The sequence below is a fragment of the Anas acuta genome, chromosome 10, assembly GCF_963932015.1.
Source record: "Anas acuta chromosome 10, bAnaAcu1.1, whole genome shotgun sequence".
Lineage (NCBI taxonomy): Eukaryota > Metazoa > Chordata > Aves > Anseriformes > Anatidae > Anas > Anas acuta.
The window spans coordinates 17,312,989-17,331,687 of record NC_088988.1 but is presented as its reverse complement, the minus strand read 5'-3'; the positions used below and the strand labels follow the sequence as shown (position 1 = coordinate 17,331,687).

At 39.0% G+C, this 18,699-nt stretch overlaps 1 protein-coding gene across 2 annotated transcripts in view; it reads left to right on the top strand.

Annotated features, from left to right (window-relative positions):
- Positions 1-18,699, top strand: part of NKD1 (NKD inhibitor of WNT signaling pathway 1) — a 109,933-nt gene that overhangs the window by 78,023 nt on the left and 13,211 nt on the right. Inside the window, exons 5-6 of one of the 2 annotated variants that reach the window (XM_068693269.1) lie at positions 9,290-9,396; positions 11,940-12,035. In XM_068693269.1, the coding sequence (XP_068549370.1) occupies positions 9,290-9,396; positions 11,940-12,035 (203 nt within the window). The remainder of the gene's footprint in view (positions 1-9,289; positions 9,397-11,939; positions 12,036-18,699) is intronic. The other variant, XM_068693270.1, reaches the window with a different exon arrangement.

Genomic DNA, 18,699 nt, shown 5'->3' with positions numbered 1-18,699 from the left:
AGCTGCAAAGCTCAATAGCTGCCTGAACCTTCGGGCTGGGTAGTTGAGACACAACAACCTGTCATCCTGCCGAACCCTACAAACACACAAGCGTATACATGCAGACGTATAGAGGCAATTTCAGTGAAAAGCATATTGCTTTTGCCAGTTGCTGTTCCAAATTCAAAGTGTGTATCAGTCAGGGTGCTTTTGTGTGCTTCAACTCCACTTCTGCTGCAGTAGCTACAGAAACCCAAAGTTTTACCTCACCAGGCAGAACAAGTGCCCTTTGTTACCTAGACAGATTACAGCTTTTTCTAAAGTCTGCTCTTCATAAAAGCCCAGCTTGAACAGTGGAAATTCTGACTTGCCTCAGATACTGAGGAGACTTTTATAGTTTCAAGTAGCTCCAGGGTTATATTTTAAAAGTTGAATTTCATCACATGTTTCAAGTTTGGTGGAAAAAAAAGACATGATATTTTTAGCAGAAAAAAGTCCCCCCACACCTTTTTTCTCAACAGATGTTTCATCTCAATCATACCCAAACCTCAAAGCACAAGTAGCAGTCAACCTTATTCTCCTGTGGAGAAAAAGATAAAATGTCATTTGTTTGGAAGAGGATTTTTTTTTTTTTGTAACCACAACTAGTTTGTGGGTAAAGGCAAATAATAAGTGCAGTACTATGGGGCTGTGGAAATGAACCTGAAGCAACATTTCTGCTCTTGAAAGGGCTCAGAGTCCAGCTGCTCTTGTTAGATGCAAAGTCCCAATCCCCCAGCCTACCAAGAAAATAAAAATACCAATAATCAGAATTTTCTTGCTTTATAAATCGGATCTAGCTATCCCGGTCCTTTCACCAGTAAACCATGTCATATAAAGTGCTCAAGTTTGTACTGAAGGGGATTTAAAACTGTACTGGTAACAAAAAGAGAGAGAAAGAATAGAAGTTGTAAAAGAAAGTATCCAGAAGTAGAAGAGCTCCTAGCCGAGGAATTTTCATAGGGCTCTGGAGGAGCTGGGGAGCTTTGCTGTGCCTTGCAGCCAGGGCTGGGAATGGGGCTCAGCACTGAGGGGAGCCCAGGCAGCTCTGAGCTGTGTGTGCAAAAGATTTATTTAGGGGAAAGTTATAGCCCCTCTAAAGGATTTGTGTGTGTGAAACTGGAGTGTGGTACTGCGGGCCCTTTGGTCATTTCCATGAGCCTTTACAGAGGATGGGGCCATCCAAGTGCGGAATTTTATTTCTCTAGATGTTTTGCAGTATGTGATGTATCACCTCAGTACCATTCCTCAGCCACATATGAATATGGTAAGTACAAGAGACCTGTGCTTGTGCATACATGTGTATTTGCGGGCCTGCTAGTCGCTATGTCACTGTCTAGTTGTACGCCGTGTTGTGGATAAATCTCCATTTTCCCCCATCTCTCACAGTGAGCTGTCGGGCTCTGCAGATGGGAACACTGAACCTGCTGTGAACATTAGCTGTGAGAGAGTTGTCAGAGGTGCAACTGATTCAGCACAGCCAAAGTAATATTGCAGTATAGGACTTTTTGCAGTATAGGACTATTTTTTGCTCCCAAAGCTTTTTTTGTGAGGGTCAGAGTAGTGTTCTTCCTCACGGGAAGCTTTTTGGATGGAATGAATTGTACAGCTCAAATACCTTTATAGCCCCTGTTATGTAGCAAGGTGGTGGAAACGAGATTCTCCCATTGAATATCTAAGTTAGATGGGAATGAGTTGATATCAAAGCCTACATTATTAATAGCATTACCTATTCTGTCTTCATCTGAATAAAAGGTCTCAGAGTGTTGCTTCTTTCTTCTTTTTCTTCCCCTGTGAATATCGGGGGAGAAAATCTGAGGAGACAAAAATAAAAATAAGACAGAACATCCTATTTGAACACACGCATCTGCAGCTTACACTGAGAAGGGATTTTCAAAAGCAAAATTGTTACCAAAGTCAGTGTATAGCCATTTGTAGAGGAGGGAGGTCTGTCTTCCTTTGCTTTAAGTTACATTGCTTGGTGTCCATCTGTCACTGCTCTGCAACAGAATCCAGCTCTTTGCAGACCCATTCAGAGCTCCAGGGACACACAACGCCGTTAGAAAGCGGTGAGTGGTCCATATGACAGTGACAGCTCTCACTTAAGAAGCACTTACCCACATTAAATGACACAGATCGTTATAGCAGATTGCATTATGTTAATGTGGCTTTTGATATGCCCAGCGATCAAACACAAGTCTTGCTGCTACAGGTATCATCCTGAACTGTTCTGACCAAAGCTTATGGAGATTTCCCCCCCAGCCTCCCCTTTTTTAAGTAGGGGAGGGGAGGGAGAAATGATCTTCTTTGATCTTCGATGAGGAAGGGAAAAAAGACTGTTCTGTTCGGGCTTTTGGCTAACACAACAAACAGTGTTTAAAATTTAACTTTGCTTAATTAATTAGTAATTCTGTTTAGTGCTGTCTGATCTTCATCCAAAAGGTATTTTGAAGCTTGAGAACTGAACATCAAAGTGTATTGGGTGAAGATGGTCAAGTAAGGCATTTAATCTGGCAGTTGTTGTTGATGAAATACAGCCAGTTGGGGAACTAATTGGAAAAGGGAATCATAATCTGGCAAAATTCAGCAAACTCCCTCCCTTCAGCAAACTCACTCCAGAGAGTGCAAGAAATCTAGGTTTAGTGTTTAAGCATGTATGAGTTATACGCTAGTTAGTAGAGAGAGACTGTGTTGTCCTTTGTGTGTGCATCCTTAGTACACATCCTTTAAAAAGAGAAAAATAAATAATAAAAAAATCCTGCAGCCTGACAATCAAAAGAAGACACCAGATCTAACCAGAACCGTGCTGTGATTCTACATCAGCATTTGGAAATACTTGCATTTATAAATATGAAATTATTGGGGTTGAGAATGAGAATTGACACTTTAGGGAGAGGTGGTAGCACACAGACCTGTGAGTCCTAGTGTTATTTATTCAGGAGAGAAAATGCTGCATGATAACATCCAAGTGAACTTCAGTGTAGCAATTCCCAGAGGTCCTGGTGGTGACTTGTCAGTTAGAATCATTATCTGATGCCTGAATGATTGAAACATTTTTTATTTTTTTTTTAACTTCTTTTAAGACATCACATGTTCTGAGTCACAACCCGTCTGTTCTATGCTTAACTGTCCCCATGGTTGGGCACTGGCAGCAGGTCTTGTGACACTGTTGTTGTGTTTTTCCCCCCCCCTCTCTGTGGTGTGTAATTGAACCCTTAATTTGTGCTGTGACCATTGACACGAAACAGGGAAATAGAAGAAAATGACTTCTCTCCATATTTTCAGGTTAAAATATCTATCCCTGACTTGTACAAAGCACTCCTGGTATACAGCTTTTGCCAAATTGGTTTGATTTGTCCCACTGGACGTAAAATGGACAATTAATTTCCCTACAGTAAGTTTCAGAGAAGGCAGCTTGATCTTTGTTGTTTTGAAGGGTGTGTCTAATTCATCAGCTTCAGCTTTCAGCCAGAGAAAGTTGAATACATGCTTTTGGCACTGACCCAGCACGAGCCTGTTTTTCTATGTGCTTGCTGTTCTGGTGGCTGTGGATCAGGAATGTTACTTGCTTCCTGGCCCTATTCTGCATGTGGGCATGAGCCACAGGAGAAGAGGACCTTCGCTCAAGCAAAGCTATCTCCATCAGGAATGTATTTCAATGAACTCCTGTGGAATAAAACCAAAATGTGTGCTTAATGGGGGGTGATGTTTCTTAATTCATGGCCTCCAGGAGAACTTTAAAGTGAAATCTGAATGTGAACATAATTGTTAATTACAGGACTTCTCAATAACTATCAGGCAGTTGTTGTTGCTGGGGTGGTTGTGCAGTCAGCAAAGAATGTCAGTTATGTTTGTCAGACCTGATTTGCAAAGAAAAAAATGTTGACAGAACCAGATAATTTAGACATCAGAGACTTCAGGAAAAACAACACAATTAATTCTTTTCTTGTCCCTTTGGTCCTCATAGTATCTGACTTGAAGTTCTGCTGTGTCTGCTGGACCTGTAAATTGGAAGTCAGACCCTTGCCCTGTTGACGTCAATAGGAATTTTCCCTCGGAACAGCTTCTTGATGTTCAATTCCACCAGTCAAATATTGCTACTGAAGTTCCATTTGAGCTCTTACAGAAGTGCTGATGACTTCATCTCCTTGTTTTGATATGTCTATTCACTTTTACATTTTCCTTTTTGCCCTACTCCCCCACAAGTCTCGGATTCTAGTGTGTGGTTTATTGTTTTTCCCTGCGCATAGATAACTCTGTCCCTTTGTTTCTGATAGTAGTTTTAAAGAATTGCTGGGAACCCAGTCTATCCGACTTGAGGGGAAGGCTAAGAATATTTCACTTCAAAGGATTTTGTTTCATGTATGCCAGATGCTGACTTCCATAGGTGGCATTTTTGTCAATTCTCCAATTTTACCTTTGGCTCTGTTTTCTCTCAGAAATTGCATAGTAATGACCCTGACGTTAAGATAATGGTCACTGGTAACATCCAGTCATAATTTATCACTGTGGAGTTGCATAGCTTCTCCCATAGTCCTTCGTTCTGAGTTGAAGCACTGTGATCTATCAAATACCTTTCTAAATGGCTGTCATCCCAAATAAGCTCTGAAGTAGTTCATCTTAGCCTGATTTCTCATAATTGCTGTGTAAATTCTGACTTGGTAGCTGTTAGCTTAGATGTGAGCACTCATCAGAGTTGCATCCTTTTTTGTTTCTGGCCATGAGATCCTCTTAAGTCTTTTGGCTAAAATGCTTGGTACAGTTGAAAACAGTGAAGCTGTCCTTTGACAAAGAAGATAATTTGCTAAAAATCATGGTACTTTGCTTGAACGAGGCTTTGAGAAATCTGAAATGACAAGCCACCTGAGTTAGGGAGGAACTTTAAACAGTCACTTTTTGACCTGACTGCAGCGCTGTTTGGGCTTTCTGTGTTTTGTTTTGTTTTGTTTTTTGTTTTTGTTTTTAATTCTTTATTCTCAGATGTAAGGTGCAGGTCAGTGAAGAATGTCTTTCACTGTCAGAAACCTCGTATTCTGTACTCACTTGGTATGCACAGCACAGCAATTAGTTTCACCTCATTTCTGGGATTTTTATTTTTATTTTTTATTTTTCTGAGATTCCTAAGGAACAGTTGGAATTATTAGCCACTCCTTTTCATAAGAATGAATCAACCTTTGAGGGAAAAATGTTGATTCTTCAGGGTTGAGCCTTAATATCTTTAAACTGGTGTTCATTCTGCCTCTCTTTCTCCCCCCTCCAATTATGAGCAATTGGGTGGTAGTAATTAACAATCTTAGAGAGAAACATCTGCTAGTACACTTAAGCCAGTCAGTTTGTTTTTCATGAAAGAATGGTATTTCACAATTTTTCCAAGTTAATATTTTTCCTTTATTGTCTTTCCAATTTCAAATATTGTCCAGACGCATTTTTATAGTGTCTTAAGGTTATAGAAGTGAATACAAGACCATTAATAATGAACAAGAAAAGAGAACATCATAAAGAAAACATATGCAGCGTTTCAATTCATGAAACACTCTGTTAGGGAACATTGTTTTTGAGAGCATATGGTTATTCCCACGGGAAGCAATAAATATACATTTTTTTTTCTCCAGTTGTGGATTCCCACAACAACAGGGTAGGTTTCTCAGTGTATTAATCTGTGTAGAGCTTTCTCTCTGTCAGGACTTGTTATCTGAGTGGGGAGGTAAGTAAGTATTTTTGCACAGATAATATTTTGTACATGGACCTATTTTTGATGGCCCAGACTTTGGAAACACCAGTCTATTAATTCTCCACACTCCTTTGAGATAGCAATCTTGTCTGGTCTCGTTTAATATCATTGGCAGAGCTGAAAGGAAGTTCACATTGTGAATATAGCTGAACCTTGGCATGCAGCTCACTGGTGGATCTCTGTTTACAGGCTGCCAGTTTTAACTGTCCCAAGCAGACATTCTAATTTTATTTATAAGTAGGTTCAGCATGTGTTTGTATCCTTCATGAAATTGAGAGCATGTTAATAGTCAAAACTAAGTATAGAAACAAGACACCAAACACTTCTGCTTCTTGGACAAAACAGTTGTACTCCACTCTACATATTTTTATATGCTCATTGGGTTTTGGATAAGGCACATAAGGATATATGCACAGACACATTATTTGATCGCTCATAAATATTACTTTAATACCTCCGTATTCGCCTTTAAACTTAACTCATTTAGACTTCATTTTTCTTTGCTGAATGAAACTTGACATCAGGGTGAGATCACCAGATTTCCCCATTTCATCTGAGCTCCAAAATGAATAACTGATTTCAAAGGATAATTCCCTGGAGCAGCAAGGCCAATGAGTTCTTCAGATCAAAGGTCAGCGAAGCTCAAAGAGGATAATTTCTGGCATACAGTACTTAAACTCTCTCAAGGAGTGTACTGCAAGATGTATCCCCTCCTTCCCCAATAGTTGAACTCTTGTTTTTTGAGAGGACTAATTTGTTAGAGCACATTTTTCCTCTGTTACATAAATTATACATTAAAGTGAAAGCTTCCTATCTGAACACGCATACTGTACATCCAGAAAGGTTATTAAACATGCCAGTGGAAGGGCTGTTCCTATAGGTAGGTCTGTGCCATTGGCATTGTTCCTCTCTGAAGCACCCCATGGCCTGGAGAGCTCTGGTGCTCCTTGCACACACCAGTAGTCTTCAGTGCAGTGCAAAAGCAAGTGATATATGTCCTGTAAGATGCCTCCTATTGACAGAGGAGGGAAAAATGAAAAATAAAAATAGAGCTTTGGTGCAGGGTATAGTCACCTTGTGCAAGATCTGCTCCTCAGTGCCCTGAGCACAATGTTTGGGATGCTGTCCCTTAATGGATAAAAGACCATTGTAAAAATCTTTTTAACATTATATACCTTTATACCTTTAAAAGAATTTGTGATAAGGTAGGTGTATTTTTTTTTCCAAATAATTGTCTACTGTTCCAACAAATCTAAGGATCATACCAGCCCAACTTTCATTTATTTCACACTCACTGGAGCCGGACTGTGAAGGATTGCAGAAGTCCCTCACACAAATATTTCTGTCAGCTTACTTAGATTCCTCAATGTGAGGAACTGGTTACTGGTACAAAGGAGCCACTCAAAATCTAGGGGCATGTTTAATAGTTACAAAGAGACGCTCTTAATGTGACTAGTTGTTATGAAGGACTTTTCATTTCTTCTTGGTTCTGGAATGAAGCAACAGGGCTGACCTAAGGTGGATAACTGAATGTTGTCTTTTTTGTTTGTGGAATGGTTGGCTCTGTGTGTGTGTGTGTGGCCTTTGCTTTGAATTTCCAGAAATATGGAGTGGTGTTTATGGTCAAAGTGAATATAAAACATATGGCCTTCTTCTGATATACTTCAGAGTTCAGTATTATAAGTAATATTTGTTATAATATGTGTCTTCATTATGGTAAGCACTGTACAAAATCAAACAATCTCTGCTCATCCAGTACTACTACACTAAATAGGCAAGGAAAAAAACTGCCATGAAGTGAGATTTCTTTTTCTTCAGCTTCCTGCTTAGCTCAGGTTTGGTATAGGGAATTCTAACATAGCCTGGAGTAGAGATCAAAGTCTATTACTGTGTGAGTAAGGGTATGATAGAGTCCATGTCTACTTGCATTTGTACAAGGCAAATTACATGTCCGTGTCTGGAAGCTGGCATTAGTATAAACCCCACAACTGCAGGTAAATATTGAAGTTAGGAAATTCCAAAGGTTCATGTTTCTGCCTCATTCACCCCTTTCCTTACTGGTTCTTTTATAGGATGCTACAGTTTTGAAGACCAAAACCAGTAATGCAATAGTGTTAAATTTAAGCAAAGAAACGAGCACAGAAAATGTGACACATTGCAATGTGGCAGTGTGACTGCTGTGGCAGAAACCTTAGCTTTTGGGATTTCTGAGAGTATAAAATTACGGGAAGGTGAGGAGTTTTTTGTTTGTTCGTTTGTTTGTAGCTAATTGTTCTATTTTTATCTATGGAAAAAAAAATCTAATGTAAATGTCTTAATTTTTAGCATGTTAGTTCTTTGCTTTCCTGGGAGGGTGCTTGGGAGGTACCTCAGTAGTGCCAAACACCAGCTGAACCACAGAGTAAACTGAGTTTGAAATGGCTTATTCTAACCTGGAGGGAATCATGTCTCTCTCTCTCTTTTTTTTTTTTTTTTTTAAAGGAATTTCAGTTTCCTGATCTGGCACTTACATGAGATCTTACTTACAAAGGCATCCCCAAGAAACATAGCAATAGAATAAAGCATTTGGGTAAATGCAGATGTTGCAGCAGGAGAGAAAAATGCTGACATTTAGGCCTAAATTCTTGTAATGCCTTTTATTTTGGGGGAAGAAGGCAGGATTACTGCTATGTCTAATGAAGTATGGGCATAGCATTGTTGGCAGAATCATAAGGATGCAATAAAAACATATCTGAAAAGTCTGAGAGTAGGGTTAAAAATCTGTGTACATTTTCATATATCTGATGAAAATCATTCTATATTCATAGTTAGGATTTCATCATGTGTGGTACTGAGTGCCTCTGTAGGAGCCTAAGCTATTAAGTTCCTGGGCATTTTTCTGTTAATCTGCATAAGAAGTATATATATCTTTCTGAGATGTTGTTATATGATATGCTGTGATATATGTATGATGTTAGTATTTTGAGGTTCTTTGAGTACTACTGAATTATGGAAGTGCAAATGTTTTAACTTGAAATTTAGGTGAAATACACTTTTTCATGCATATTAAAACAAACAAACGCACAGTTTTAATCATTTTGGCAGGTTAGTGTTACCTTTTAGGAAGGTCATAACGTTTGTATGTGTTAGAAGAGGGTAGCTGGAACAGAATGGGGACTTCATTTCAGCTTCATTACTCTATTCAATGCTGATGAATGCAATATGCTTTTGCAACATGTCAGATACTTTCAATATTTTGCAAAATTATTCAACTTATTTACAGTAACAGTTCTGCTGACTTATATTTTCATAACAGTTTGTTTGAACCTCCTGTGACTCTAGTGATATTTGTAGAAGAGGCTGTGTACCAAAAGCTGTTGGTAGATTGTCTGCTGAAGTTATCCCAGATGTGAAGTGAACACAAAAGCAAATCAAGTATAATGATCCTCTCATACACGTTTGCTGAAATCAGTTTCACCCTATATATGAAGACAAATTTGCAAATATAAGACTGCTTTGACGTTTCCTTATAAGTGTTTATTCTTAAATATATTTTTGCAGTGGCTTTGCCTCCAGAGAAGACAGATGGAGTTTGCAGTGGAGATGAAAAGAGAGCAGAAAAAGAAAATGACACACGCACAGGTTCCAAGAAGCAACTAAAATTTGAAGTAAGTCCTCTGTATTCTGAAGTTACACTGTACTGACATAATTAAGGTAGAAGAATAACTTCCAGATCAAATAGTGCCCTCTGATGCATGTTTATATCTTCTTCCAATTGTAATAGGTAAAGTATAAGTGGCACAAGTCAGTGTCTTACTGTTGGTGGTGTTGTTCCTTTAGACTAGTACGTTTTATTTCCAGGTTTGGAGCAAATCAGATTATGATGACTCCTTGGTAGGCTCTGAAATGTATCGTAAGAAGAGGTGCTCATTGTATCCCTCTATCCTTTCAGAAATAATTTATTATGCTATCTACTATGTTATCAAATCTTTAAATTGGCTTTTGTGGACTATTTCATATGGTTGTGTAGAAGATATTTGTGAAAGCTTCCTTAGCTGTCAGATACCTGTGCCTGGGCCTGCAAAGTAAAACATCCCTCATATACTGCAGTGGAAATCCATCAGATGGCAGGAGAAAAAGGATCCTGGGGGGTAATAAGTTGGATGGTCTGTTTTCTTGCATACTTTAAATAATAATAATAATAGTCATAAAACTGCCAGACATTGTGCGCAGTTGGCAGGTTTTGTTTGTATAGAGAGTGATTTAATAAATATGAGTATTGAAACATGCTGTCATCCAGGTAGAGCGTTGTCTGTCTTGGTGAACAGAAAGATACTCTGGCACTGGCAAGAAACAGCATGAATTTTCATCTCTGCACTCTAGCAGACGTGGCAGGCTTCTACCTTTCAGCACTGTCAGCCTGTCACAGTAATGAGCTTTGCATTCCTCAATTGTTATTTAAAAGACCACGCAGCCACCTTGCAGCATGGCTTGCGTGTTCATTTCCTTCTCTAGAGCAGGCTTAGCAGTCTGGTGCAATTTATTTTTTACTGTTTTAAGGCTGATTAAAAGGAGGTACTTTTCCCATAGGCAGTTCAGGCGTCACTAGGTGCTTGTCTGCTGTCTGGAGGGAGGTGACTTTCCCTGCCTTTTTTTGCACAGCAGTAACTCTTTTTCTAGGCACATTTTATATTCTCCCTTGAATAGCAGAGATTTGCAGACAGGAAAGGCATGATAAATTGCAATTAACAGTGCCTTGATATTAGAACGTTGGAGGACACCTGTCAACATGTTTGGTGCCCAGTGTAGCTGGAACTGCACCGCAGCGGCGGAGTCTGTGTTTGTTCCCAAGTAGTTCTTGGCATGCCATAAAGGTTAGCACTTGGTACCAGGCTCTATGACTAATGCAGGGAAGATTGCCATGGCTCTTAACTAAGCAGAGCACATCCTCACATAAAGATGTTATGTTAGGCAGTGTGGGACAGGGAAGGATTAATGTGTGGCAAGGAACCAAGTATTGATATTTTTTCCCCTTGTTCTACAACTGAAGGTTTTCCAACTATGGCAGGTAGGGGCTAAGAGATCGGTAAACGTTTAAAAGGTATAAAAGAATCAGAAAGGCGAGTGTCGAGACAGGAGTCGAAATGTGAGGTGAACGCCATCCGGCTTTTAAAGGTGCTGGGAATGTTTGTGTAATCCGAAGCGGTGTTTCCACAGCGGAGCGTGGGGCACTTGGCAGCTTTCAGCCGGGCTTGTTACAAGTGAGGGAAGACTGCCTTTGAACTCAGCAGGGGACAGGGGGGACCGGGAACTGCTGTAGGGAATTGGTTTCAAGTCAGAAGATCAACCAGGTATTTTGAGCTCTGTCATGCTGAAGCTATTTGGAGCTGTTTATTTTACTTGCATACAGTGGCTTTCATTTTAATTGCACTGTAACTTTTCTGTTTCGCCTTGTTGTGGCTCAGGATTATTCTGACTGCACAGGTCTTGAGAAGAAGCAAACGATTTGCACCCAGGTGACTGGAGTCAGTCGAAGTGCATCCTTTGTTCTTGACTGAAGGCTTGGTTTTGGTTTGGGGATTTTTTCCTGTAACAAATTGCTTCTTCCAGGCTTTCCCCAGCTCGCACTCCCCAGCAGAAACACAGAATCAGGATAGGGCTCTGCTCCCAGGTGCTGCTCCCTGCCAGCTCCGTGGTGTTGGGCCACGCTAAGCAGCAACCTGTGGTGTGGGCAGCCAGCATCTGCAGCCAGGATGGGTCTCGAGGGGGGATTTGTGCCGTGTGCCCATTTCGTGTTCGTAACTACTCCTGGCGCTGTGGTCTGCTGCCTCACGCTGTGAGCCTGTTTCTGTTATCTTTCTCTTCCTGAGTTAAGCTGAGTTTTCTTTCTTACTTTTTAGGGAGAAATCTTATTATATTCCAACAGCTTCAGGGAGTAGTTTTCTTGTACCTTTTTGTGTTTTCTACAATGAAGTAGAAAGCGTCTCACAGATTCCCAGCAGCCTGGCCCAAAGGAGTTAGGATTATCGTGTTATTGTGATGAGACATCTTCAGTGGGGTGGACAGACGCCCCCCGGGACATATCCTGAAGCTTCCTCCCATGAGGGAGGGAGGAAGGAAGGAAGAAAGCAAGCAGCCTCCTTCTACAGAGTCTCCTCTGCAAACAGGCCTTTTGCTTTAGGTAATCAGCTGCTCTTTGCATGTTTCTTAGGAATTGCAATGTGATGTGTCTGTAGAGGAAGATAACAGGCAAGAATGGACCTTCACACTGTATGACTTTGATAACAACGGAAGAGTCACACGCGAGGTAAGCGAAGTGCAGCTGCCCCTTTGTGTGCAGCGTTTGCTAACAAGAGAAGTGTTTTATAACAGGAACATTTTTTCTTCTATGAAATAGAGGTGTCCTGCCAACTTAAACAGCAGTTTCCATGGACCCTTCCCTCCTAGAAACAATCCCACCAGTAGTTTACTGTTTTCAGATGAACTGTACCACTTTTAAGCCGGTTGTTGTTTAATATCTGGGATTAGCCTTTTAAAAAATAGTACTGGCATTTGAGGGGGAAAATATCTGAAACAACTGAACAACTAAACACATTGTCAAAATAAACCCCTGCAAATGTATATTGTTCTGGCTTCTATCCTGCTTTTCAGAGTTAAGCTAACCAAATAGCAAAGTTGCTTTCTGAAATTCTTTCCATGTAGGACTAACTATACTGTTCTGTTGTTTTCTTGAATATTAGGCTGATCTCTGCTTTCTTTAGTCTTTACTCTTTAAGTATAAATAGTTTTGATGATACTTGCTGCAGGACCACAGTGAATGCCTGTCAAAGCACACCTGTGTATATTTTTATTTTAATTGGGATGTCTTCAAGTTGTATTTTCTGCACAAATAAGAAGCCAAATAACAGGATGTATACATTAGTGTACAGTCCATTTTCAGAACTATTTCTACCTGGATAGAATGCAAGTTCTAGAAGAGTGTCTCTTATTGAGATTTACCACAGTGTGCTGTCATTGATTTTTGGTGAAGCATGTTTACTGGCTTGCATGCTTTCAGATAATCAGGTGAAAATTGACAGTTTCTGCTTCTGTTGGCTGTTATGCTCATATCTATGGAAGTTACTAAGAACTGATGAGAAGGTGTAGGGTACATACTGAAAGGGTAGTGACATTAGACCACTCCATGAGGGCAGACATTTCTCCTAGAAGACTGAAGCAAGTATCTTTCGACATTTCTAAACAAATTGCCAAATGGTGGTTCAAGGTTTTTAACATGTGTTTGACCATCATTTCTAGGCTTTTTTTTAGTCTCTATTCTGACAGCACTTTGAATAGTCAAATGAAATCTGTGCCCCTCATACAAGGCAATAGGCAGATGAAAAGTTACAGGCCAACCCCAGAGTTTCCAATGGGAACAGAAGCTGGAGAGAGAGAGGGCAAGGAGGAGGGGAAAAAAAAGTCTGTTAACATGTGAGGAACTGACACCAGAAAAATTAAGTAACTTGCCTGAAGTCTCACAAGAACCCAGTGGCAGATTGAACCCAGATCTTTTGAGACCCAAGGCTAAGTCTTCATTACAAGATTATGTTGACTTTCAAGAATGGGGGGAGGGATAAATGGACAGACAACAAAACACAACAGAACCCAAACCCACACACATGGGTGTCCTTTACATGCAGGCATGGAGTTCCCAGTAATGTTAGTGGGAGTTCTGTGTGGTGAATGTAACAAGAATATGCTTTTAAGTATGTATACAATAATTATTTGTGATTATGTGGTACACCAAAGGGCTTAATTTGACTGTACTTAGAGAACATGTTACAGCCAAATTCTACTTCTCTCTGGTACAAGAGCAGACTGCAACTTAACTGAAACCAAATCTGTGTGGGGATTGAAAATTATACTACCCTGAGGTCTGGAGGTTGCTATATTCAGGCTTGAACCTCCGCCAAAAAAAATTCTTTTAACCAAGGGACCAAATAGGTTGATAATTTTCAGCTCTTTACATGTGACCAAAGATAGTAATAATACTATACACCATTGCAGAGTTTTCCAGTTGCGTTACTTCTTTTGCAAGCTGTTCCAATGTCATTTGTATAAAACATCTTGTTGGTTTTCCTTTGTTGAATCCAGATGCAATTTAAGAGTTGTTTGTGCAAGAATAATGAATGATAGCTCATAGATGATGTTGGCCACAAAAGAGGATTTTCTGTCTCTTCATATGATGTAGAATTTCTCATTCTATTAGGCTCTGAGACACTGGCAGTCAACATAGTGGGCTTGGTCCTGTAGCCTGTTAAACAGTTCTGCTCCTGATCCAGCAAAGGGCTTAACAATGGTGGATGTTAAAAATGTGAATAGTTTCAATTAAAATGAATGGGACACATGCTTTGAGTTAAGTGTGAGGCACATTGCTGGATCAGCGACAGAACGGACAGTCTAAGGAAGAGGGCTGAATTGTACTAGTGCCATTTAGTAAACTGAAGCTTACTAAAAACATTCAATAAACTGAAATGCTTTCAGAACTGGTCAGCTTTTCTAAACAAAGGTCCAGTAGTCTGTTGAGAAAAGCTTAGTGTGGACCTATTCCTCCTCCTTTGAAAATTTCACTTGACTGTTGTGGATTTACAGCTGGATGAAATGAGTGAGATGAAATTTCTTAAGTCAGTTTTCTATCTGTAGATTTTGTAGTGCTTTAAAAAGAGAAGTCAGCTTTATCATCCTTGTTTTTCACATTGGAAAAGTGAGACACGGGATAAGGAAGTGACTTACCCACCCACATCCATTTCATTTGATTCAAATTCATTGTTAGACTACATGTTTAAAGAGTTCCTAAATGAATGCACAGTATAAAATCAAGTTTCTAAGAGGCATGTAGGTGGGGTGCAATTTTGCAAGTGGACTAAGTACTTTACTCATTAAAATGTTTGAAAATTGTAAATAAGATATGGATTTAGTTACTGGATAAAAATTCCCGTGGGTTTTACACAATGACAAATCACTGCAAGAGCATTCAAATTCCATTTTAGTGAAATTTCTTCTGGATCTTAACAACATCTTCAGAACTTAATACTGCTTTGATTTTCTCCTAGAGTCTGTATGACTTATTCCCTAGTCCTTATAATTAGAAATTCAGATCTAGTCATGCTTCTTGAAGAGATACACCCATTATGAAAGCATAAGTATTGGGATAGCAAATTAGAAAATTAGCATTAGTGTCTTTTCTTAAAATACTGCTTTTTCTGTCATAGAAGATGACTGTTTTTCATTCCTTTTGGTGTAGTAGGAGATAACTTTTCCTGCTCTACTATGTATATTACAAAATTTGGCTAATAATGTTTCCTTTCGTTTCATAGGCCGTAAGAGGACAATTCATTATGTACTGCAGGCCTTTTTAGAACTGACAGCTGCACTGTAATTATCTTCATATGGATATTTGTAATCAGACTTGAAACTTGGATAATTTAACTAATGTGTTTTGATCCATGAGGTTTTATATTGAGCTCTCTGAATGTAATTACACTTCATAAACACCAGCCGTTTTTGTGCAATCAGTTCTTTCTTGGAAAATTTAGTTTCTTTGGTGAGTAGCTGAATAGAAATAAGCACACAAAAATTTGTCAGGAGTTTAAAAAAAAAAAAAAAAAAAAAGGTGTGAGGGGATTTCTTCTATTCTGGTTTCTGGTTGTTGAATAGATAGCAAGTGAAGCTGCTTTCAGTTTCCAAATAAGAATGATACAAAAATTTACATGATCAAACAAAGCTGATGTTGCAGTAAAAACATCCTGCTGTATGTAAAAATCAGACTACAAAGAAAGTACAGATAAGACATTTGTACTTTTCTTTTTCTGAGGGAAAGGTAATGAACTGATATTGATGTTTCTCTTCATGCATTTTTAATGCTAAAAATGTTCTTTGTATCTTACATTAAATACCCATTTTTTCTTGTGCGCTTCCTATCTTTTTTTTTTTTTTTTAGTTAGTTTTGCTTGTATCTTCTTATGAGTGAAAAGGCATGAGGTTATTTCTGCATTCAGAACTCAGCGCCAAATCTTTGACTTGGAAGATTTGGAGAAGGATACCAACTTTACTGGGGCTAGCATTTATTAGCCTGACCCTTGACTTGAAAGTTGCTGTTTTTCATTTGTCACTATTGCATTAATTCATGATAAAGAAGCACCAACAGAACCAAGAGAGCCACGGCTATCTGTATTAGAGGGACTGTCATATAATCTTATCTTTTTTTTTTTTTTTTTTTTTTTTTTTGTGCAAATATCCCATTCTGTTAAATTGAGCTGTAAATTCAGCTGTAAAAGCCTCTTAGTTTCCTCTTCAGAATCTCTAGTTTGCTAACTAGTCCTATGATGATAAGCTACACTAACACTGGGGTAATATTCTTTAGAAACAAAAAATTACTAACTGGAATAGGGACTTTCTCAGCAACATGAGTTCTGTAAGGAATTATGAATACCTAAATGTAACGAATGATACCTACTTAAATGTAACTTGCTTTTGTTCTTTTTTGTGGACCCACTACTTTCTCTGAAGGTTCTAAATTCCTGCTGATCTTTTGAGATCTGTAAAGAATTCTGCAGAGAAACGTGTGAGTGCAACATACACATGTGGCCTGTACTGTATGTTTTTTAATATTTCTAATGCAAGAATTTCTGGCAATCTGTTAATATTGCTCTTTGTAATATATATATTTTTTTTATATTGGCTGCTTGATAAAATAGGATGTGAAAAACATAAAGATTAACACTGTTAAATACTTCAGCCCTGGAAAAAAACAACTGTAGCATTCAATAAGCAAGACACAAATCTGGGCATGACATTTGCTGGCTGTTTGGATACTACAGAACAAAAGCCTTTGTTTTTCTCTTCGTGGAAAAATATAGTTTTAGTTTTCTTACTTGATTAAAATAGCTATCCCAGCAGAAATTCTGTGCACTAGAAACCTTTCAGAACTCATTTGGATTTATATAGCTGAATTCCTCACTAAATATAATCAACTTGCTATAAATGAGAGAAACCTTTATTTTCTTGCTATTTTTTCTCTGTACTCATTCAGAATAGAAGTTTAAAAAATCGACAATGATTTTTAAGTAGAAATGGTTTAAAAGTTAATTTAAGGGTAAAACTCATATTTGGGAAAGTGGGAATCACTAAGAAAAATCCCTTCTTTATTTTTCATGTGAAAAGGAGGGACATTTGAGAAGTGTGGGATGGAACTTTGTAGGGGAAGTGCCGAGCAGTCTTAAGCAAAGTAGTTGCAGAATCACACGACTAGAAATACATTGTGTAGAAAAGTTGGATTCTTTCATAGGTTATCTCTGAGATGTGCTGGTTGGTGTACCACAGGAGAGGAAAACTGAACTGGTTTTTGTTCTTGATTCTTGACAATGAATTTCTTGAGGATGGTGAAATGCCCAAGCTATTGGGTGCAAGGCAAAGCTCTGTCAGTGGGTTTAAGCAGTTCTTTAAGGAATTTAAATACAGATAATGTTCAGTGGGACAGTTTTCAAGGGGAGCATAAATGACCCCAGTCTCCTGTCAGGCTACTGGAGGAAGAAAATTCTTTAGGGGGTAAATATCGGCAGAGCTGTAAAACACAGTTTTTGTAACATATTGTAATGGTCTAGTGCTACTAATTTGGCCAGAAGCCATTCCCATTGTTAGCTGCCAAAAAGGGCTGCGAGAAGGTAGTTTTAGTCACAGTTTGAAACTCATTGGCAAAGACAGTTTCATTCCTACCAGATCAGTGCCTTAAGGAATTTGGATGTGAAGCAATAACTGGACAGCAACATGAGGTTCAAGCTGCCTTGTAGCAGGTGCCTACTCCGCCAGGACTTTGATAGATGATAGAGTAGTGAATGGCCCAAGCAGACTTGTTTGACCAAATCAGAACTGTCAGTTCACTAGGATTTCCAACCCCAAATTAGGACCACAAGTAAATGAATCCTATAATAAAAATGTTATTGTTGGTATTTAAAAGATCAACATAAGCATTAAGTGGTTGCTTAAGGATATCCCTAACCTCGATCTTGGTATATATCCAGTCTGACGACCACGGCTATTCAGTGCCAAAATGCAAAGCAGCTCAGATTGTCATGGTAGAAGCTGAGTATTAAACATGTAATGAAATGTAGAGGCAGCAGAGAATAAGGACATAAGGTGTCTGAATACCTTTTGCAGCTCTGAAACTTCTTGATGCCTGGACATTAATTTGGGTTAATTCAGACCCATCTGGCTGAGAAGTGCAAGTTGTCCTGACGTGATGTGTGTAAGCATATTTCTGACTTGCCAAGTATGTGTCACAAGCGCTGCTTCTGGCCAGACAGCATTTGGGAGTACTTCTAAAACTGCTGATTCGAGTGGCTTGAAAGACCCTCACAGAGCAAAACGGACAGATTGTATGACAGTTAGCAAGTTAAACCTCGTCACTAGAAAAACCTAACTTAAAAGGACAGTGGAAGTTAGGACTGCATGTCTTTGCCTACTGAAGTAAACAATTAAGTAGATGATCAGCTTGTGCAAACATCTGGCCTAACTGAAAAAAGGGGAGGGGAAGAGGTTACTGTGAATGAAGGAGTTGATAATAACCTGTTGATAGTAGTCAGATGCCCTGTTGGGTAACCAACAGTTGTTAAGGAATGTATGGGAAAGGTTCCTTTCACTAAAGTGGTGAGTGTGTGAAGCCCTGTTAAGAATAAATGTGGTGCCTAACTATTCTGCCAAAAGGCAAGGCTTGTTTTGTGGAGGTGTAGGATTATAGCACAAGGCTTCTAGAACATGATTTATGGAGGGTATATAGAACAACACATGCTTGTTTGTCTATGTTCTTGCTTGGTTGTTTTTTTCTTATAGATGAAATAAAAATCCAGCCCTTCAAGCTGACTGTCAGATGTGGCTGTGTCTATTTAGAGGTCTGGCTAGGTTTCAAATTAGGGTGGAAGTGTGAAAAGTGAGAT